Source organism: Paramisgurnus dabryanus, chromosome 8, assembly GCF_030506205.2.
Source record: "Paramisgurnus dabryanus chromosome 8, PD_genome_1.1, whole genome shotgun sequence".
Classification (NCBI taxonomy): Eukaryota; Metazoa; Chordata; class Actinopteri; order Cypriniformes; family Cobitidae; genus Paramisgurnus; species Paramisgurnus dabryanus.
In genome coordinates this window covers 32,808,870-32,833,530 of record NC_133344.1, presented here as the reverse complement: position 1 = coordinate 32,833,530, position 24,661 = coordinate 32,808,870, and the positions used below count along the sequence as shown (strand labels likewise).

Below are 24,661 nucleotides of genomic sequence, written 5' to 3'. Positions count from 1 at the left end.
CCCGCCATTTTGGCAAGTTCCCGCCATTTTGGCAAGTTCCCGCAATTTCATGGCATAAAATTGCATAAATATCCAGAATATTCCATCGCATTTTTTAAGAAAACGTGCCGCAAGATCAAGGCTTTTTGCCTGCAACAATCACAAAAACTCGCGTTTTTCTGGAAGAACTGTAAAGCGCTGTTCAGGCCACCAGCAATTAGCAGTGGCAGAGCAACATGAACTCATTCATTTCAATGGAAGCTTGGCGACTTCCAGCGACACAAGCAAAAGTGACCATTGGCAATGGGAAGTTGGCGAGTCCAGTGATGCAGAAAAGTTGAAAGGGGACAGAGAATGAAAAATCATTTTTACCTTGTCTTTGTTGAATAATGGTAGTCTACCTAGGGCTTGGACGATTAATCGTGCAAATGCGCGTTTTCTCAATGAATGAATTTGAATGAATTACGGTGAAATGACGCCACATCCAAAAGCCAGGGGGCGCTCTTGTGCAGAAACTCCAATTGTGCCACAGAAGAAGTAGCCACTAGAAATACTATTCCAGGAAATGTCTAAGGGATCTTTATATTGTTGTTCTTCAGATTGTTTCAGGTATTTTCATGATAATAAAGAATATTTGAATGATTTTGTTTAATGAGTGTTGCTTTTTTAAATGCACGTTATACACGACTCCGACTATAATGATTTTAGATTGATAAGTACTTCATACTGACCAAACACCGTAGTACACGCATGAACTGTGCATGAAACAAAGAATCGGAGCCTTGCGATTCAGAATCGATTTTAGACAGGTCTTTTTAATGGGACACGCGATTAATCGGCACAGCCCTAAGTCTACCCACATTCACAAACATACAAAAAGTACTAGACATGCTAAACATCTCAGTCTCATAGAAATTCCTCTTCTTCCTCATATAGTGAACTCAAATGTCAATTACGACATATGGAATAGTTAGGGAGTGATTAATAACTTGGAAATGTACAACAGAAGGGTTTGTCTCGCCATCGTAACTTAATGATCCACGATAGTTATATTGGTCCAAATACCAATTTAATCTTAAATCTATTGTGCACTTTTTGAACTCGCTATAATAAATGGTTAACTCACACTTTAGGCGCCTTAGAAAATTTACAACACGTATCTAAAGTTTCTAGGGTTCATTTTGCCATCTCCAATGTTGTCCTTAAGCTAGAGGTGAAAAACACTTCATTTAAAAACGATTTTGTTGTATTCCCGCTCGAATTCACAGGAGCCTGCTTCTTCCTTTACGATAAATAGCCTCAAAATGGATCTTACACATTGCTATCTGTTAAACGTTCCATCAGATTTTTCTTTAGCAAAAATGTGCACTTATTCGTAGGGGTGTCACGATTCTCCAAATCCTCGATTCGATTACATTTTCGATTCTAAGGTCACGATTCGATCCAATTCTCGATTTTTACATAATTTTTTGAAGACAAAAATGATATGCCATTATTTATTATTATTATTATAGTTTAACATTAACATGCACATTGCACAACTCGCATGGGGGTTTGTGGGCTTCACTGAACGCGAGAGCTTGTAGAGAGAGAATTCCTTCTTGCACGCACATGGACTTAATGCACATGGACTTAATGCGCGTGTCTTGGACATAGCATCTGAAATAAATCCAGCATCATAAGCAGCTGCGCTTCTCTCTGTCGCACGTGCACGTGCTTTCGCATCTGTCCGAAGTCTAAACATAAACTAAAGTAGTAATCCTTATGTATTTGTTCAGTTTTACGCAGTTCATGCGAGCTGAGGCAAAATATCCCTTGTTAAAATATAACCCGCTGCATCTTTGCGCCTCTCTCACTCTCGCGCACGTGCAGAGAGCTGCGCTCTGTCCAAAGTCAGATCACAGATATGCATTTCAAGGAGTTGTAGCATCCCTCGTGTTTAAAATATGATCGCGTTCCGCTGGACAGATGATTTTAAAGGCATCTCTGAGAGTTTTTTCCCTCGCTTTGCAAGCCGACCAGACGTGACATGGGGGCGTGGCAGCATCGACGATCCCATTTTTTAATTCGAAGTTCGAAGCTGTGACTTAATTTCGATCGATTTCGATTTAAAATCGAAATCGTGACACCCTTACTTATTCGGCAGTTTAAGGCTCCAGACTTGTGTACTCAGATTAGAGAATAACTATAGACACAGATCATTCCCCACAGATCTTAGTTTGGCCTAAACATCCGCCTTTAGTAAAGTCCAATTGCGGACCTGTTATTTGGGCTTTTGTCAGCGTGTCTCAAGAGGGAGGAATAGAAAAACTAGATAAAGCACATGTTGAGAGGTATGAATCCAAAAAGCTAAAGTCAAATGAAGGTCTGGCTTTTCAAAGACTCCACAGCAGGTTCTGCGGGCTGTGGAGTTTGGCGCGTACTGCCGTGCCGGTGTGTGGCTATAAGTGGGAGCCCCTATCGCTGTCAAATTCACCACCATACCTGGTGGTGTGAGGAATTAATAGCTGTCATCACGCACAGCCCCCCGATGACAAGCATTTAGTCCTTATCGTGAGAGAGTTGTGACATTGCAAAAGAGTAGGTAACCTTTAACTATTCTAACTTGATGTATGCATTTGGTGGACGCTTTTAGCTAAAGAGACTTGCGGTGCATTCAAGCTATACATACTTTATTGAGTTTTTGCATACACTGAGAATCAAACCTTGGCGTCGCTGGCGAGCAGTTGTCTTGAGTGACATTAATCACATATTTATTACGTAGGCCAATGTGATTGAAACATCTAGCATATGAAAAGCTGTCGTGGGTTTTGGAGGACTATAGCAGCCTTAATGCGGTTGTTGCAGGATAAACTGTTATTGCCGTTATCATCACAGTCATATATCTCTGGTGAGCTCTTAAAAATGGGTTTATCACAGACACGCGAGTATCTATTGCTACGTCGCACATGACTGACTGTCAGAGCTCTCAAAACCAGGCGTACTTGGCATTTATATTTGTATCTTTATGGTTTTATTCCTGTTTTACATCAGTACCACCTTGTACAGCAATTCAGCAGATGTTACAGTTAACGCAAGTGTAATATTTAAGCGTAAACATCTGGATTGCATCATGTCGTATTTGAATATCCAGTGCTCTACAGTTTCAATGGTAGCTGGATGGCATGATCGATTTCTTTGATAGTTTGTGTGTTCTCATGCACCACAGATATTTTTGTAAAATCTCTGCTTTGAATTTAAACTTGTATTAGATTAGATGTTTCAGATGAATAATGATCAGTGGCTGATCGATTGGTTAAAAGGTACAAAAGAGAATGTATCATATGTCTACTGAGATTTTTTGGCATCCTGGGCTGCAAGCATTATGCTTTATTGGATCAGTATTACTGAATAGACATTTATGTTTCAGTCTGTCTGTTCTGGATGTGGAGAACATGTTCTCTCCCCCTGCTTCATCTTTCTAGCTGAATTTTTTATATATTTTTATTCCCTTCAGTCCACCCGTCCATGCCTGTACGAGATTCGCTCTCTCCACTGCAGTGTTAGGCTCTCTCCCCAAGCAGGAAGTGTTGTCCGTGCTAAGGCCCTTTTCCTTAGTGCCCCAGGCAGGGCTCTAATGGAGTCCAGGTCTCAGGAGAGGGACAAGGGGTGGGGGAAATGGATGGGTAGACTATCTGCTCTTACAACCATATTAGTGCTGATTCGGTCGGAGAAATGGGTTTTCAAGGAGCGTCATTTTAACTAAACCATGTTTGCTCGTTCTCTTCCCTGCTTTGTCATCATGGCCAGTTCAGTGGGCTGTAATTCTTTTATAAAACGTGGCATTGATGAAGACAGGCCGGAAATGGAAAGGGCCCCGAAAGCCATCCCTGCGGGACACCATATGAATGGCCTCTCATTTTCAATGCCATGTTGATTTGGGCTCCAGTAGAGATAACGCACTACACCACATATACAATTTTAGCATAGCGGCACATCATTAGGAATAATACACACTCCGCATAATAAGAATTATTATTGCTGCACTGCAATGATTTCTCCCCAATAATGACATCTGCGTTACCCAAACAAAGCACATCACTTATTTAGTGATGTTCAACAATGTTTTCCATCTTTGCTTCTTTTATAGGGAACATAAAAGAGCCATTGATCTGTGTGTGAGAGTGTGTTTGCAGCTTGTCTGCATTATTATTGTGTGTGTGTGTGTCTATTTGGACAAGCGTCTTCACAGTAACTTGACAGGAAACAAATTGTAGTTTTCATTTCTGTTGATATTAATTATAGTCTTAGAAAATCGCTTTTGTCTGCAGCAATTTATTGTCCCAAAACCCATTCAGAGAGGCTGTTGTGCTGTTCTATAGTGTTATTGTGTTGGCTACCGAGTTGCCACTTAAACACTGAGCCAACAATAGGAATTTTACATATAATACAATGTTTAAACTCAGAGTACATTTGATTAGTAAAGCCACATGTGGTGAAATGACATTACTTCTAGTCTTCAAATGTGTGGGTTCTTTGCTATTTTCTTAACTAGGGTTGCATGGTCCACCAGCTAGCCTGAAATAACCCATGCTGGTTGATCACATACACCTGATTATTTTTACACCATAGCTAGCTACAGTATGAATGCTTCAGCTTTCTTTATCTATTATCTTTAAAGTAATTCAATATTTTGCCCATATGTTCCTCATCTGTATTCATTCCTTGTATCTCTTTCTCTGTCTAACTTGCACATCTAAGGATAGGTCAGGCAACTTCAAAAGCTAACGCTTTCACACTGCGAAATGACTCAGGTCATGTCTCTTAAAGCGCCGTGTCCTGTTCCACTACAGCCGTAACCTTCGCATTATGATCAGAAAGAAACTGTTTGTTCCTACATAGCTTAACCCAGCACCTCTATCACTCAGACATCAGTGCATGGTTTCCCTTTTCATTCATGCAAGCCGCCTCTGTGAACTTAACAGCACTCATAGCTTAGTGCATAGCTTTCCTGAGGACTGAGGTTAGTGTAACGTGACCTATTTTTAACAGTAGCCTGAAGCTCAGAAACTAGGAGTACAAACCCTGACAGCCTTGAAACTAAACTGCCCTTTAATGTAGCTGTGGAATGCTGATGCCTTCTGGTTGTCCCATCTCACTGAGTCGGCGGCACGTAGCTCCTGCTACCCACCTTAAACGGCGAGGGCGAATTTAACGCCCCGCCGGCTACCAGATGCTTTTAATGTGTTTACGGGTTACACACAGGTTCTTGTTTCTTTTACACCCCGTCCACTCTCTAACTAGTTATGCAGGCTGGAAAAGAGGACAAGTCCAGGCATATCCTCATTTATTAGGGAGCGTGAACCAGCACGAACAGTGGTAAAATGAAGCCTTAAATCCATTAAGCTTCATTCAAGCCAAGATTGAGTTTAATGCAACATCTGTTGTCTTGTCCAAACATGGTCATGAATTGGATTGTATCATAATGCCGATTGGTGGATGGTACTGAAGGGTAGATGCAACTTGCGAATGAACATATTACATTTTTGTATTGGAAAATAGGTTAATTTGTTTATAAACATTCATAATGGGATAAGACAAAAAAGTCTGACTTTTTTAGGCTTGACACCTATGCTAGCTAGGAGAACACACTTAATATAAATAATGACTTTGGTGAGATGGATGGGTCCTTGGATTAAGTTAAACAAAAAATTAATAGAGCGTAGTTTTAAATTGTCCATTTAATGAACATGACTAGATGGCTAGATATTAGACTAGCGATTGATTCTCTTGTACAAAAGTATGTGGATTATTCTGATCTGCAAGATGATTATAACGGTACATTCACACGGGGCGTCTGAAAGCTTGTCTGAAGTGCCCGCAACCCATGCTCCTCTGGTCTTGTATAAACGTAATTGGCTAGGTTATTTGCATAAGGCGTTCGGATTGACCGATATCTGCATTGGTGCTTAAAAAGTTGAGAAAATATGTAACTTTTGCTGCGAGTAATGCCAGTGACGTCGACGGATCCAAATTTAGTTTGCTAATTCATGACGTCCCCCATTCAAATTAAATTAGAAGCGTTAACGCTGACGGCCTGTATAAATGTACCGTAACAGTTGTTGGGGCTCGTATATGTTTTCAGAAGTTTCAATTCGAAGTTGATTTCTATACATTTTCACAATTTTGCATTATTGCAAAAGCACCATAGAAAACAAAGTTTGGCATAAACAGACAATATTTCTGTGCAGTTTTGTTATGGGGGCTTGAACTTGGAGCTCGAGCCCGGCCTTAGGTTCAAGCACCCTTGAGGACAGCAAGCCAAGTCCGTTTACTATTAATATTAAGACTGAATGGGCAGGCAATCTCGTGAATAGAATGTTAAAATATTTGTATAGTGACACGGGACAGATTTCTCATTGCAGGTCTACTTTTGCACACCTTGGGAGGCAACTGTTATTCCTTCTAAGCAGACTCTTCGGGTATAAAGCCACAAGAGGTGGAGGGTATTGACCTAAAGTTATATCTTGTCAATTTTTTTTTATAACTAGCAATATACGATAAATATATCTGTGTTTTCTACAAAGTGGAATAAATGTTTACATGCAAGTGTGAGATGTCCCCTTGGTAAAAAATGTATTTAAGGACAGGGTTTTTCTTACTGTTTGAACATGTCATGCAAGCTAGTTGGAAAGCTTACGTCTGACCTCAGTGTACAATTCTGGTAGAGGTTCTGTTGCAAAGAAGGGAGAGTCATTCAGACCGATAATACATATTGTCTCATCCCTTATCCCACTGGGAAATATCCCAAAATATTACTTAAAGGGACATTCCACTTTTTTCAATAATATGCTCATTTTCCAGCTCCCCTAGAGTTAAACATTTGATTTTTACCGTTTTGGAATCCATTTCGATTTACAAGCTATCAAAACGATTCGATTACGATTCTCAATTAAAATTTTGATTCCAGTTCTCTGGTAGGTTTTTATACTCGATTCTCGATTCAACTCCATATATATATATATTTAATACAAATACTATATTAATAAAAAAAAAGAACAGTGAACAGCAGTTTACAAGTGGGTAATTAATAAAAAGAAATTAAAAGCCACAACACGTCTTGCTTGCGAAATCTAAAATGCTTCCATACCTCCATTCAATGTTTGCGGAAATAAATATGGGGAAAAAAATCGATTCTGCTCTTTGAGAATCGATTTTTAATTGACCACTTTTAAAAAAACGATTAATCAAAAAATAATTGTTTTTGCCCAGCCCTATCTGGCGCTAGCACTTTTAGCATAGCTTAGCATTATCCGTTGGATCTGATTTGAAAGTCCTTGATTATTACGCCATACTAGCAATATCTGCCTAGAAAATTGCAACTTTAAATTTTCTGTTCGTCTTAGTACACAATGTAACTACAGAAGAGTCAAGTTTTAAATAGGAAAAATGTTAAAACTCTTTGGTTATTTTTTATCGTGATGCTAATGGTCTAATCAGATTCAATGGATTATGTTAAGCTATGCTAAAAGTGATACCACCAGACCTGGAGATCGGCTGAATGGATTCCAAAACGGTAAAAATCAAATGTTTAACTCTAGTGGAGCTGGAAAATGAGCCTATTTCAAAAAAAAGTGGAGTGTCCCTTTAAACGTGATATACTGCTCAGCCCTACTGCAATCTATTCACCATATTGCAGTTTAAAGCATTTTTATTTCATGTATAGTTAAGTAGACTTTTCCAAGTCAATTCACTAGACTCTTTCAATATTTCATGTGAAGTATTTTATTAGCTAACCTTGTATCAGCTGTACCAGCAGTATGTCTGTATGTTTTTGCGATGCTTATGATTTGTTGATTTGGGGCTGATTTGGCTCTCGTCTTTGGCGGTTGTAAATTCATATTTCATTCATGGCACTAATAGTTGAACATTGTTGAACATGAATATGTGAAAATACACAGCTGGATCAGATTAAACAGATGTTTTTCTTGTGCTGGCGTCCAAGAGAGCGTAATAAAGAGCCATGTACTCAAGAACTGGGCAATAATACTCATTTCTTAATTAGACTGATGACATTTTGGCCGTGAACCAGCAGACATGGCACGTGGTTACACTGATTTTTATTACCACCAGGATGTGCGTGTCTATCTGTGGTCAAGCATCTGTCGTGGTGGTATGTTAACGTTTTTTAAAGTGTTCCTAGCATGTGTATTCAAGGTGCAAAACCATGGTTACATCTTATCCTCTTGTTTGTTACATCTTAGATGTTTGTCATATGGAAGGCATTAGGTGGCACCTAAGGCCATCTGTTTTTAGCATAATTAAGCCTATACGTAATTTCCTGCCCTATGTCAGTGTGAATTATATAATCACTCCCTCATAGTTTAGCTTACTATCTAGTGTCTACATCTGATGGCCTTCATCATAATTATGGACCACAGTAGACTAACCATGTGGTCATTTTGATGTAGACAAATACTCAACAGACAAATCAGCTGTTTTCCTCTTTCAAGTCTTGCACCGCACGCATAAGACTGTGTTTCAAGTCAACATGGTCCATGACCAGTTTAAAGGTTAGGAAAAGAGTCTACAGTTTAAAAAACGGAAATGGAAACATCATCTTGTCTAAGAGTACATTGAGTTCAGTTCAAGTTTAATATTTAACACATGAGATGAAGTAGATTATTTTCCATGCCGTAATCTCTTAGATTATGTGGGCGAGATGATGTTAAATGAACACTAAGCCACCACACCCTAAGCACTGCATTGCTCAGCGGATCTCCACCTTGTTTTGACTGCTATATAATCGACTCTTCAGGCCTCTTTACTCTTCTCTGGGTAAGCCAATATAGCCAACTTCTTCTGTTTTCTTTAATGGCAAGTGCCTATTGATTTTTGGCTAATCACACTGCAGCAGAAGTGTACTAAAAAGGTTTTTGAGAGTGTGTTATGAATTAAGCATGACTCTTCTGGTCTTATCACCAAGCCGGCAATGACCTACTAGCCAGGGGCCAAATGTTCAAGATCTTTTTGCTTTGAAATGCATTGTTGAAACAGTAGTTTGTGATTTTGAGAACCTGGTCCTGTACACTAAAGCAATTCTGCCAGAGCGAATTCGCCTCAGTGGTGTCATTACATTTGGGCCAGACCATAACAGTGACATCTGCGACTGCAATCATGTGTCACTTGTGATTGCAAGATGTGTCGCTTTGAGAGTCGCTGTCAGCATATTACCTGGTCATACCTCACAGGTGCTGCTGTTGATTTGGGAGATGAAGATCTGTGACATTTCTTGTTCTGTGATGTCTTTTTGTTGGCACATACCCAAACCATTCTGTTCCTTGGATTATTCCCATTACGACTACCTGGATTCGGCCCAAATCATCTAAAAAGGCCTGTTTATCGTAATTTACGTTTATCTTCTTGGCAGACGTTTTTATCCAAAGCAACTTACGAGTTATACGTTTTCAGTTCATGCGTTCCCTAAGATTCAAAACCCATGACCTTGGTATTGCTTGTGCCATGCTGAATTAGTCGATCTACATGAACATTTTTAGTAGTAGGGATATGCAAAGCTAAAATTAACATTTTAAAAGCTGTGTATAAGTTGTTCTTCTCTATAGCTCAATGGTAGAGCATTGCGTTAGCAGCACAAGAGGTCATGGGATCGAACCCAAGTATCACACATAGGCTGCTGATAAAAAATGTCTAACTGGTAATGCACTGTAAGTCGTGAGACACTATCTATAAAATTAACTCCTTAATAAACAATTAGTGAATTATTAAATGATTAGTCTACCATCATGACCCATCATAAATAATTATTGCTTACAATGCATGTATCTTAATGTGGAAAACAAGGGGAGGATACTTGATACTTTCTCTCTGCATTCTGTAATTATAGCCACATCTGTTTAGGTTTGTCTTTGCTTATGGCAGACTGTTGGGGCTCAGGGTTTTAGGAACATTGTCTCCTGTGAGTTCTTGTCATCTGTTGCCTAGACAGGTTCTGTTCATTTTGTAGATAACCACAAGCTTCAAATGGAAGAATTGTCTCAAAATGACTTTTTTTTCTGCATCACTCTGTTTGAAATGTCCAAGGAGTTTTTGTTTTATTACCATATTCTTTTGAAAATTATTTCGAAGACTGTAAAAGCAATTGTGTAGTGCCCTGTATAAAGGGCCATTTCGGCTTCCCTGGTTGCTTAATTAACCACTGTAGTACTGAAGTGCTTATCACAGCTTTCATCTCTGTTGTGTGTTTTGAGATTTAAATGTGATCTTGTAGGAGTGGTTGTGGTGCACAATTATTTTTTTAACTTGCTGTAGTATCGTAAAAATAGTCTTCATTATGGTTTATGCATTTGAACAGAAATTTCAAGGGTCTTTGACATTAATAACTTGCATACATTATTCTTGATGCAGAAACATACAAATCTTTAGGCTTTGCCAACATTTGCCAAGGATGCACTGAATGTTTGGCAACCGAAACTATTCTGCTGAAAGTATCAAAAAACCATTGGATACTTTTTCCACACTGCCTACATGTTTGCTACATTTATAAAGCATGCATGCCTCTCACTCTAGGTGGTTGCTATTCAAAGATGTCATCAAAAACATTCTTCTGTATAAAGTATTCTGTCTTTTCACTTGTTCGACCAAAAACTGAAAAAACATTCGGTGCATCCCTAATTTCATTTGTTGAAAGTCTAAATGCCATTTGTTTTAATTTTTACAATTATTTTTCTTATAATAATGCATTGTTTTTCTTCTCTTTTTTTAGGGTCAGATCCAGGCTGGACAAACCTAAAATCTGCAGGATTACGGTTTTAAAGAGCCCTTGAAGAGAGGAGATGGGCTGGAATGTTACCACTTGCAGCACACCTGCCTAAATCCAGTGCCTGTTTTTCCCCACCCTCAAACCCCATTCCCTTATTCCACTTCTAAATCTCTGTCAAACTCATGGATGGACTTATGTTTTTGGATTTAACATTTCTTCACTGAGGACATATTGGGCCTGCATAAACAAAACCTAAAAGCAACTTTCTGGATCTTTAGAAATCACTTTATGTCTGGCCTGTAAGCACTTGGATGGAATATCAGCCCAGCAGCTTTCAGACTAGAGCTTCTGGGAATGGCAAGATGAGCGCTGTCATACGATGATGATGGCAAAAAAACAAGATGCCCGGGCACCAACCTACAACCTTGTTGTGGTAGGTTTGTCCGGGACTGAGAAGGAGAAGGGGCAATGCGGGGTGGGCAAGTCTTGCCTTTGTAATCGCTTTGTCCGCCCCAGTGCAGATGATTTTTATTTGGACCACACGTCTGTTTTAAGCACAAGTGACTTTGGAGGTAGAGTGGTAAACAATGACCACTTCCTTTTTTGGGGTGAGGCAGTACGAATGTTGGAGGAGGGGGCCGAGTCCCGAATGCATGTGGTGGAGCAAACAGAGTTTATTGATGACCAAACCTTCCAGCCACATCGAAGTACTGCTTTACAACCCTACATCAAGCGGGCAGCTTCTAACAAACTGGCCTCTGCTGAGAAGCTTATGTATTTCTGTACAGATCAGCTTGGGCTAGAACAAGACTTTGAGCAGAAGCAAATGCCAGAAGGCAAGCTTTTAGTAGATGGATTCTTACTATGTGTAGATGTGAGTAGGGGTATGAACCGTAACTTTGATGACCAGATGAAGTTTATCACCAATCTATATAATCAGCTAGCTAAGACCAAGAAGCCAGTTGTACTTGTGCTGACCAAGTGTGATGAAGGGGTTGAGCGGTACATCAAAGACTCTCACACCTTTGCCATGACAAAGAAAAACTTGCAGGTTGTTGAGACCTCAGCACGCTCTAATGTTAATGTTGACCTTGCCTTCCTCACTTTGGTGCAGTTGATCGATAAGAGTCGAGGGAAGCCCAAGATAATTCCGTACTTTGAAGCCCTCAAACAGCAGAGTCAGCAGATAGCATCCGCCAAGGACCGTTATGAATGGCTGGTCAGCCGCATTGTAAAGAACCATAATGAAACATGGCCGAACATCAACCGCAGAATGCAGACATCTCCTGAGTACAAAGATTATGTCTTCCTTGAGGGTACTACCAAAGCCAAGAAACTATTTCAGCAACATGTACACAGACTGAAGCAGGAACATATAGAAAGGCGGCGTAAAATCTATCTCAACACACTCCCACAGGCTCTTGACTCCTTGGTCCCAGAACTTGATGAGGTTGATCACCTGAGCTGGTCAGGAGTACAGAAAGTTCTAGAAACTAAGCGGGAGTTCTCCCATTGGTTTGTCGTGTTGGATGATACACCATGGGAAACTACACCACACATTGATAACATGGAGGATGAACGCATTCCCCAAGATCTTTTGGAAACCCCAGCAGCAGAAGTAATCTATGAGAGTCACTTAGAGCACCTGCGTAATGAGCGAAAGCGGGCAGAGATACGATGGGAATTCAAAGAGAAACTTACTTCCTCGCCATTTGTTACGCCAGGGAAACCCTGGGAGGAAGCCCGTAGCTTCATTATGAATGAAGAGTTCTATCAGTGGTTAGAGGAGTCAGAGTACCTTGATATCTATAACAAACACCAGAAGATAATTATTGACCAAGCCAAAGAGGACTTTCAAGAACTTTTGCTGGAATACTCTGAGCTGTTCTATGAGCTTGAAGTTGATGCTAAACCCAGTAAGGAAAAAATGGGTGCCATCCAAGAGGTACTAGGAGAGGAACAGAGGTTTAAAGCCCTCCAAAAGCTTCAGGCTGAGAGAGATGCATTGGTGCTAAAGCATATCCATTTTGTCTACCACCCAACTAAGGAAACCTGTCCATGCAGTCCCTATTGTGTGGATGGTAAAATTGAGCAACAATTAGCCCTTCGCTTTCCCACTCGATATTCATTTGATGGGAATCTAAAATCACAGTTTGGCGAAGGAAAAGTGGAAAGAATTAATCTTGTAATTCTTGGCAAAGATGGACTTGCAAGAGAACTAGCTAATGAAATCCGAGCACTGTGCACCAATGATGATCGGTATGTGCTAGATGGAAGGACTTATGAACTGGCTCTTCGACCAATAGAGGGCAATGTGCGCCTTCCAGTGAACTCTTTCCACACCCCTACTTTTTCTCCACATGGCTGCCTTTGCCTCTACAACTCCAAGGAATCTTTATCATATGTTGTTGACAGCATTGAAAAATTACGAGAATCAACCATAGGTCGAAGAGACAGTAGCCTACTACAGCTTCCGTTGTCTCTTCTGTTAGTCACAAAACGGGGTGTTGGTTCAATTGCTGATATTGGGGGTGAAACTGCCCAAAGCCTGATTCAACAAGGTCAGCAAGTGGCTGGCAAATTTCAGTGCAGTTATTTGGAACCTGCTTCCCCAGGTGTGGGTTATGGCCGTAATATAAATGAAAAGCATTTAAATCAGATTTTAAAAGGTCTCTTAGACACACGGAGACCCTCACTTGGTGTTGGCAGTAGCTCTCCACCCTTATTGCCTCCACTTGCAGGGTTCAGAGACTCTCAGCAGAACTTAGATGCTGACTTAAGAATTGTAATGTGTCTAATGTGTGGAGACACTTATGATGTAGACCAACTTCTTTCACCTTTTTTGCTCCCCCAGCACTGTAGACCCTCTTCCAGTCTGTCCAGTGGAACATCAGTACTGTTGGAGTTATCGGTTGGTGGGAAAATGCAAAGCATTGATCTTGCTATACTGTCTTATCATTCATCTTTCTCATTACGTAAAAGCAAATTAGTGCATGGTTACATAGCAGTATACTCGGCCAAACGAAAGGCTTCCATGGAAACACTTTGTGCCTTCCTTTGCGAGGTCCAGGATATTATTCCCGTGCAGCTGCTTGCTGTTGCAGAAACTCAGTCAGAACTTGCAGAATCTGAGGCAGTCCGGGAGCAGCTTGCCCAAGGGGAGGAATTGGCTCATGAAATTGATGCCCGCTTCAGTTCTGTGATCTGTGGACCTGGTGGGGTCGTTGGAGGCTTGCATCGGATAGACCACTTCCAGCCATTCCTCAAAGAGGTAGTGGAGAAAAGAACCATTGTAGAGGCAACACACATGTATGACAATGTCGCAGATAATGTCACCAATGAGAATTTTTCTTCACCTCGATGTGGCTCTCCAAGCACCACTTTGCTGGACTCAGAAGATGACATTGATCCCTCCCCACCTTGTCCTACTCTGAGGGATGATGGCACCTTCAAACTCCCTGATTTAGAGGGTGATAACTTTTCGCTTATCTCTGACATCACCACCTTTGAAAACAAGCTTAACAACAAATTCTCACCTCAGGTTCGCCCAAAACCCAATGTCACCTTTGACATCCCCAAAACCTCAAACTTCAGTTCATACATGGATCAGGTGGTCAACAGGCGCTCATTACCATCAGTCTCCTGGCCACCAAGCAGTGAAAGTGGTTATGATCCTTCTGATTATGCTGAGCCCATGGATGCAGTTGCAAAACCTCGTCCCACAGAGGAAGAAACTATATATGCTGTACCACATGATAGCACTCAAGGCAAGATCATTACTATTCGCAATGCAAACAAGGGTCATGCTAATGGTGCAGGCAATGGGTCAGACAGCGAAGCTGAAAGCAGTTCATTGGAGCGTCGACGAAAAATGTCTGCTCTAGGAGTTAAACCACGGCTTTATCGTGATCGCTCCAAACGCCTCGGAAAGTTTAGCAACTTTCGCACTAGCTTCATCGGCAGTGATGATGAAATTGGAGGCCTCCCCAAGACTAAAGAAGATGAGATTGGAGCACAGAAAGGGGACAGCTCTTTAAATGAGGAAGGGGAAGACCCAAAAAGGAGAAACCTCTTGAAAAGTCTGCGCAGAACTACCAAGGTAAAACTTTTATATACATTTTAAGTATCTACATTTTTATATACTTTAATAATCATCATTAAATATGTTTGCACATTTTTGCTATATACCGTTCTTATTTTAAGGATGACAATTGTTGATTTATTATGTTAAAGTTAAATGGACTAGGTTTTGATAAAAGGAACGAATCACATTTTTTTTGCCAAAATGCACATTTGCTGGTGAGCTGTGCTATTTTTCTTCTGGGATAGTTTTCTAATAACAATGAATGTTTGTAGAAATGTATTTGATGGTAAAGTAATAAGTTTGGAAATGATTTTAGAGCTTTTTTAGAATAATTTACATATGTAAACTACTGGCTTCAAGGGTGCTCTGTTGAGAAATCAATAGTACCTGTGTTTTTTGTAGGGTTTTGTGTAGGCATTGGGTATTTCTTAGAAAACTTTTTATTTGACAGTCCAAGTGTGCTCAGACTATTTGTGTCACTGCACTGCTTTTCAAAATCTACATAAGTCATTTCCATTTTCCACAAGACAAAGTACTAGAAATTCACACTGATCATTCGGCCTAAAGTTGACATTTTCCCTAAATAAAGTATATTGCTTTAAGAAAATGCCTGTCTTTTGTAAAAGTGCATCAAGTTGTGTATGAGCCCTTGCCCCTCTGTGAAAAGCTGGATGATATCATAATAAAGCCACTTTTCGAAAACAAAATAAAGGGACTGCTTACACCTGTTATTGAGATGTGTTTTTGTTGATCGGTGAAATTCGCTAAAGACAGGTGTAAACGACGTGTAAAAGTTTTGAACTTGTCCATTTTCGACCACATTCAGAGGTAGTCGAAAACACTTTCGATCGGATTGCTTTTGTGGTGTAAGATGTGCATGTGGTTAATAGGGGTGTAACGATTAACCGTGCAAATGCGCGTTTCTCAATGAATTAATTTTAATGAATTACCGTGAAATCCCGGCACATCCGAACGCCAGGGGGCGCTATCATGCAGAAACTTCTTTTGTGCCACAGACGAAGTAGCATTACAAAACGCTATTCCAGGAAATGTCTACATGGATAATTTATAAGCTGTTCTTCAAATTGTTTCAGGTATTTTCATGATAATAAAGAATATTTGGAATGATTTTTATTAAACTAGTGTTGCTTTTTTAAATGCACGTTATAAACGACTCCGACTCATAATGATTTTAGATTGATAAGGACTTCCTACTGACCAAATGCCGTAGTAAACGCACAAGCTGTGCATGAAACAAAGAATCGCAGCCTTGCGATTCAGAATCATTTTCATTTTTAATGGGACACACGATTAATCGTTACATCCCTAGTGGTTAAATGTGTTCGAAAAGCCACAAGAGACTGCCTACTCTCCACCCATTTATCTAATGTGATGTACCGAGTACAATGTTTTACATTGTTTCTGACTTCTAATGCGATCACACAGTGTACAGCCCTATCTTTATGCTTTCATACAAAACCAAAGCGGATGCTCCCCGCATCTTTCATTAGTTTCATTTTGCGAGCATGTGAAAGTTGTGCTAGCTTATTTCATCAATTGCACTGAAATATCAGAGAAAGCTCTTAAATATACATGTACAAAACACTGTTCAGCATATTTACTTGCAACACAGGCAGCAGACTCTAACATAATCAGTTCGCATCTTAATACTAGGTGTAAACAGCCTCAAAGATAACTTTTTTTATGAAATTCTGTTATTTTGTCTTGTGGAATATATGATGGCACTAGTTTATGTGAAACCGTAACTACTGAAAAGTAATAATCAAGGCAGTACTTTAAAAAAGTACCGATTCCAAAAGAGTTAACAGTGTCCATACTTAAGCATTGTGTATTATTGATGTTTTTAGAGTTTAGCAAGACAGGATAGATAGTTGTCATGAGTGATGCACAATGTACAGTATAATTACGGTTTTGGCAACTGGATGATATGGATGAATTTTTAATTGATGCCAATTTCTGCTTATTAAAGACAAGTGAAACCTGCTGTACTCCAGCAAAATGTTTGCCCATTAAAAGTATTTTCCATACAAATAAGATGTAGTGAAAAGTTATATCAACATTTTTAAGTATAACCGGGTGAAGTTTTTTCAACTTGAATTTTCCCACTTTAATAGAAATATTTAAGTTGAAAATTTTTAATTATTTTAGGGGTTACCAGTCTAAGTAATAAAAAAAACTTTCACCTTAAAGTTTTCACAAAGTAATTTTTAGGTGTTATCAATTAAAGTAAGTTTTTTTTTTTATAAGTAGAACAACTTTCACTTTTTATAGTGTATGCATTCTTGCATAAATATAATTTAAGTTTATATCTTTAACGGACACACATCTTTCATCTCTGAATTTTATTTGTTTATCTGTCTGACCTTAGCCAAAGGTCTTGAGTTTGATTCCTAGACAATTTACAAAGTTAAAAATAGCTTCAATGCACTGTAAGTCACTTTGAATAACTGCCACATGCGTCAATGTAAATCTTAGTATGGAAGTAGTGGAAATGGAAATCCTGCCCAACATCAAGATTAGAGATCAACTGATACTGATTTTTTTTAAACTGATACCTATACCAAATATGTGGATGCTTATGTGCCTGATAACCTGATAACTGTTTTTGACACAATTACTACAACACCACTAAACTAAACAAACCCTTATAATAATAATAATAATCATCACAATCACAAAATACAAAGTAATAAATAGAGGGGTCTGAAAGAGTGAAGAATAATATAAATTTAATGAATAATATCACTGGAATAATACATTGTCAGGAAAGTAACAAACAAAACAGCTTTTATGTCATTTGAATTTCTTAACAGTATTTTTATATCAAAATAATTAATATTTTGTTGTTGTATAGCTGTTGACAAAGCGCTGTTTATCTATGCTTTTACTCACGCATTAACTGTATCAAACTGCAATAGCTTGCGGAGGTAATAAATAATTAATTAATATCCACAGACATTTATTTAGATGTTTTAGCTAAATAATGTTTATCTTGTAAGTGTTAATATAACAGAGTAAATCTTTTTAAAAAAACTACATGTGGTGGCTGTGCTTCAGGCTTCAACTTGGTAAGTGAACAGCAATATGAACGTGATTTTACTGATAAGCAGAAATAACAGAAAAAGTCATTTAATTCAGCGTTTTAAATTCTACCAAGAATTCATTCGTGGCTGTTTTATTCATGCAAAGCTACAATGTTATTGGGAGAGGAATTGTTGAATCAATTTAACATACGTGACTCTGTGAGTTCATCTCACTTTTTTAGACAAGCGGCATACATTGCATATCAGGCATTTATAACACATCTTATCCGTGCATTTATGTTTGTTATGTTAAATAAGTTGATAAATTAAAGCAAAGTAAGTTTACTCAAAGTCCTTTTAATGAAGTCACGTCACTCCGCCGTCATATTTGCTGTGCACGCTGCTGCTGGTGGCGTTTATCGGTCAATCCCATATTACAAAAACAATATCCGATAATGGGAAAATGCTTAAATATTTGTGAAAATAGTGGGAAACAGATATATTGGTCGATCTCTAATCAAGATACCAGCTGCCTTTTTGCTTATTCTAGAACACACATTTCCATTAGTAGGATTTTTAGTTTTAACTTATGACGCTGATTGTTCTTCAAAATTCAAATTCATATGCATTATGTTTTAAAGTTTTGTTCACTTTAATAATGGGCTCCATTCACACGAGTAGCAATTCAAGTGACCACTGTTCTGATGTGACGGCATGTGACAGCTGAATGGTATATGAAAGGGTTAAAGCCACCAGTCCTGCTCATTGTACAACGGTGTCTTTATTACCTCAATGGGGTTAAAATGAGGCCATTGGGTTAAATCACCTTGCGTGTATCAATTGCCTAATGGGAAATATCCATGAAGGGACCCATCATTAAACACAGCAGCCCAGTAGCCCCAGGGGACTGTACTGGTTTAAGCTGTGCTCAACAAAGCCTCACCCTTTCTGAAGAGCTAGAACAAGCCCGTCCTGTTTCTGTACATCTCGTCCATACAGCTCTTTTTATGGTCCATAAATGAGGCAATAAATGTTTGTTTAGCCTATTAAAGGCTCATAATCCAACAAGTGGACTTCGTTTATCAGTTTGTGTGTCCACTGGGAATCGAACTCATAACCTTGCATTGCTGACATTATGCTTTAAGTGTTAAACTACAGGACTTCATGCCTGAATTTGAAGGCCGATGGAATAGAGGTGGATGATGTATAAAGTAGAGGTTTTCTTGGGTCCAAAGACCCGACTCGAAATGACCCGAATCACATTTTACCCGAACCTGACATGCATAAATCTTTTTTTAAAGAAAGACCCGACCTGAGACAAACCCAAGAAATTTAGACCCGAGTCTGACTCCACCAGTGGCCATTTTTTTTAACCCAACTGGGCCTGAATGTAAACGGCATTGACGTGTGTGCGGTCTGCAGCCCCACACGAATTTGCTTAGATATCGGGTCTGACTTCAGGTTTTCAGGTCTAAGTGGACCCGTGAAGACCTCTAGTATGAAGCTGATTTGCCAGGCTATTTACACAACAACGTTATCAGCCAAAAGCGGGAAACTTTTTATGAGTTTTGGTTTTTGGGGTTCAGTTTTGAATATGGCTTTTAAAGTGCAAGTTTTTAAAAACAACGACATTTATAGTTTCAGTGTAAACAACAAAAATGCAAATGATGACCGCATGCACATTACATGTTGAGTCTACAGCTGTGTCCCAATTTAAAGACTGTGACCTTCTAAGGATGTATTTTAAGTCAGATTGAATCACAGCAGTGCGACTTGAGGCTAGTAAGGCCATCCCAATTCAAAGGGTGCTAGAATGAAGCCTCAAAATGCATCCTTAATTCTCTGCTAGGATAGAACGAATGGATCCCAAGATTCATTGCGCACCTGCAACGGCTGCATATAACGGCTGGATATTCTAACATAAACAATTAAAACCTTTATTTAATAAAATAAAAGTGTGTATTTGGCAGAAAAAGTTTCTTGTCACTGTTTTAGTATTATAAGTAGTGCTGGGAAAAGATTAATCACGATTAATCGCATACAAAAAATAAAGTGCATTTTTGCCTAGTATATATGTGTCTGTACTGTGTGAAATTATTTAAACACACACACATACATATATACATTTCAGAACATTTTTATTTATATATCCATTTTTATTGTTAATATAGAATATATAAAAATATAAATAAATATATATATATACAAATGTAAATTTTTCTTAAAAACATACATGAATGTATGTGTAATTATATATACATAATGATTACACACAGCGCACACAAAAAAAAACACTTTTATTTTGTATGCGATTAATTGCGATTAATCTTTTCACAGCACTAATTATAAGTTATGTTTTTTGTTAATATTATTCTTTGATATCGATAGACTGTTGAATAGTTTAATCTACATCAACGTGTCATATTTTCTAAAATAAATTAATATTTTTCTGATTCCATATTTATATTAATAAGCAATGTGACGCAAATTATAAGCCCTAAATTATGGACCGAGTGCTCGCCTTTTAAGGTCGCATCCTTAGAAGGTCGCAGCCCTTGAATTGGGACACAGTTTACAAGTATTTTTGGGTACCTGGCAACCATAACAAAACAATGGCAGGACTGTGTTTGTGCTACTCAAGAAACTATTTACACTATAAAAAATCCTTGTTGCACTTACATTTTTAAATCAACTTGATTTTACAATTAATTTCAACTTTATTAACTAGTGTGGAGTTGCTATGAATTAAAAAAAATGTTGAAATAACTTGAGCTAATTCAACTTTATTTTTATAATTTATAGCAACTCCTAATAGTCTATTATTTTTGCATAACATTGTCAGGCTAGTTATGCTCCCTGTGAAGTGTAATTGGCGCACTGATTTTTTTTTGCGAGAGTGTGGATGGTGATTATGTAAACGTTTATTGGAAAGATTTAGATGAAACGGGGAGTTAAAGGAATATTCCATTTTCTTAAAAGAAAAATCCAGATAATTTACTCACCACCATGTCATCAAAAATGTTGATGTCTTTGTTCAGTCCAGAAGAAATTATGTTTTTTGAGGAAAACATTGCAATTGTAATTGCAATTGTAATTTTAATGGACTTTATTAGACACCAACAATTAACACTTAAATCAAGTTTCAAAGGACTCTAAACGATCCCAAACGAGGCATAAGGGTCTTATCTAGTGAAACGATTGTGATTTTTGACAATAAAATAACAAATATACACTTTTAAACCACAACTTCTCGTCTAGATCCGGTCGTGATACGTCAGCGTGACCCCACGCAATACGTCATCACGTCAAGAGGTCACAGAGGACGAACGCGAAACTCCGCCCCAGTGTTTACAAGTGTTGAGAACGAGGACCGTTCCTACGTTGTTGTATGTCAACTGATACTAATTAATGTCTTTGCGTCAGTTTATTGTTTACAATGGTACGCAAATGTGCGTTTTATATACGTAACACGTGACCTCCCTACGTCACTACGCATTTACGTTAGGTCGCGCTGGACCGGATCTTGACGAGAAGTTGTGCTTTTAAAGTGTATATTTGTTCTTTTTATTGTCAAAAATGACAATCATTTCACTAGATAAGACCCTTATGCCTCGTTTGGGATCGTTTAGAGTCCTTTGAAACTCCGTTGAAAAAAACTGTTAAGTGTTGAGTTAAGTGTTAATTGTTGGTGTCTATTAAAGTCCATTAAAATGAGAAAAATCCTGCAATGTTTTCCTCAAAAAACATAATTTCTTCTCGACTGAACAAAGAAAGACATCAACATTTTGGATGACATGGTGGTGAGTAAATTATCTGGATTTTTCTTTTAAGAAAATGGAATATTCTTTTAAGTGGATCTCAAACTTTTCAAGCGTGCAGCCCCCCCTTGTGTACAGTTGTTTAGGTTTAATTACACAGAATTCATGATAAATTAATGTATTTTATAAAATGTCATAAAATTAGGGCCCCCCTGGCACCATCTCATGGCGCCAGTTTGAGAACCGTTGAGTTAAAGAGAGAGAAATGTTGGTAAATGTGAGGAAAGAGACTGTGAAAGAAAGGCAAATATGGCAGGGTAGGTTTGACTTGTAAGTACAGCAGGAGGATGAGTTGCATGTTGGCTGTAGAGCAGACAGACCCTGGGCTAATAAGCATCACAGCCTTTTCTCTATCTGACAGTACTGTGCCAACACTGACCAACCAGCCGTGATGCTCTTGACTGCTGCAGAGCATTATGGGAAGAAAGGTTCTTAGCATTCCTGTTACAGATCTCCAAATGTAAAATATAGGCCATGTGTATATGATGGTTTGGTAATGTTACACTGTTGAGATGTTCTGAACTCTCTTAAATCATTCAGATCATAAAGATTTATGTGGTTGATGATCAGAAATGAAAGATAAAGAGCATAAAAGAGTTTGTGGGTTAAATCACAGAAAACATTTTTCTTTGATAATAAGATAGGAACTTCACTATTAAGCCAGCAAGTTTAAAAAAAAATATATAGAACAAAAATTAAAATGATCTTATAAATATGTTCTGTTTTGCTTTGCTATTTTGTTTTGTTATTAAAATTTTAATAAAATTAGCAAGTCTCTTAGTTTGCTTTTGCATAGCAAGTCTTAACACACATTAGATTTTTTTGACACATCAATTTTTGTTTCCCTGTATGACAACATGCTACCATAATACTGAGATCATCATATATTTAATCTCAGGCTAAACCTGTTTTTTGTGTATGTGTATTTGTGTCTTGTACCTAGCTTAACTGGAAATTTGACCAACCAATAACCAATTTCACCTCCATTTAGCAGAAAACAAGGCCAAAAGCTCGCCAATCTTCGCTCTCCAAACCTTATGAGAGCAACTACTTTGGAGTTCCCCTGGCCAGTGTGGTCACACCTGAGCGGCCCATTCCATTCTTCATTGAAAAGTGCATTCGTTACATTGAGGCTACAGGTAAGCCCAAATATGCTACAGACTGACCATGTATTGTTACTGTGGAGACGAACAGACTTACTTTTACTTTGTGTATCGTTTAACTTTGTTCTCAGATGTTGTGAGACTTGTGTATGTGTTATGCTGTGTCCATATTTTATCTCCATTAATAGTATAGAAGACAAAACAGGATGCTGTGGATCCGGGGCATAGTATTTTTGATGGATTGTTAAAATGTGCAAATATATTCATACCTCCAGCCATTATTTTCTTTATTGTTTGCAATAGAAAAAGAAAAATTTGTGGTGGTTGTTAAGCTTTCAAGTTGCAGAAAAGTTTTAGTGATATTGAATTACGCTGTACTAACTTTAAAGTATATACTTTGCCATTACAACAATACTTTGTGCTATACTATTTATAATTTAAGTGTGCAATTTGAGATTCCATTGGGCACAAGTACTTAATTCATTGCAATGACTGATCGTGTACTGTAAACAATAACTGTGTGACTTCTGCCGGCAACAGTTTTGTGTGGAGAGCATTAAGATCATATTTACATTCTTGCATGAAAATAAACCGTACGATTTTATGCAGCTAATAGAATAAAACAAAACAAAGGTCTTACAACTATTTTTAACTTTTTAGAGCAACAAAACAGCCATATTGTACATTTAATGGGGTGAAAAGAGGACAGAGCTTCAAAAGGAGAGAGTGCAAGTTTGCCGAACAATGAGCTCTTTTGTAAAAGCATTCACACATTATCATTCAATAAATGTAGATTTAATCATTTTGCATATACTTTTATTCAAAGCAACTTCCAAATAAGAAAAACGAATTTATCTCGAATAGGCTCAATGCAAGTTTCAAGGAAAAATTATGAAATACACAATCTATATGGCTTGATTGTAGGGATGCATAACGATTAATCTATATTAATCTATAGCAGAATAAAAGTGTGTGAACTGTGTATAATCATAATTATTTATCTATAAATATGCACACATGCATGTATAATTTTACGAAAAAATATATATTTATATATTGAGTATTTATATATTATTTAAATTATACATGCATATACAAATGTATATACACACGTAAACATTTCTTGAATATATACATGCATGCGTGTGCACATTTATATATATACATAATTATTTTAGTGCTGGGAAAGATTAATCGCATTCAAAATAAAAGTGATTTTTTTGCATAATATGTGTGTGTGTGTGTGTGTACTGAGTGTAATTATCATGTATATTTAACCACACACATACATAAAGTTATTTCAGGTTTTTAATTAAATGTATATATAATTTTTTACATTAATATATAATATATAAAAATATACATAAAAATATATACACAAGTAAATGTTTCTTAAATACATACATGAATGTGTGTGTATTTATATATACATAATAATTACACAGAGCACACACTCGTATATTATGCAAAAAATCACGTTTATTTTGAATGTGATTAATCGCGATTAATCTTTTCCCAGCACTTATTATTATACACAGTTCACAAACACATATATGATGTAAACAAAAACTTTTATTCTGCTATAGATTAATCACGATTAATTGTTATGCATGCCTACTTGATTGACCAATCTGAATCCAGGATTCTAGAGACCTGTGTAATAAGTTATTTTAAATGTTGACAGCCTATTTATATTTCAAGTCATTAAGTTATCATTTCTGTTTTATACGTAGGTTTTACAAAGTAAAAATTAAAATCTTTTCAAGTAAATACTTTTCAATTACTTTAGTACATGCTGTAGTACCCCGCTTTGTGAACTTCATGCATATGCACTGTAGGGCTGTGACGGTGGCAAATTTTTACCACCGCGGTGG

General features: G+C 37.8%; 1 protein-coding gene across 2 annotated transcripts in view; it reads left to right on the top strand.

Moving 5' to 3' along the window:
• Window positions 1–24,661, top strand: part of arhgap35a (Rho GTPase activating protein 35a) — a 92,667-nt gene that overhangs the window by 41,983 nt on the left and 26,023 nt on the right. The window contains exons 2-3 of one of the 2 annotated variants that reach the window (XM_065281581.2): window positions 10,742–14,837; window positions 22,679–22,823. In XM_065281581.2, coding sequence (XP_065137653.1) covers window positions 11,118–14,837; window positions 22,679–22,823 — 3,865 coding nt within the window. In that variant the 5' untranslated portion in view covers window positions 10,742–11,117. Of the gene's footprint in view, window positions 1–10,741; window positions 14,838–22,675; window positions 22,824–24,661 lie in introns of both variants that reach the window. The other variant, XM_065281580.2, reaches the window with a different exon arrangement.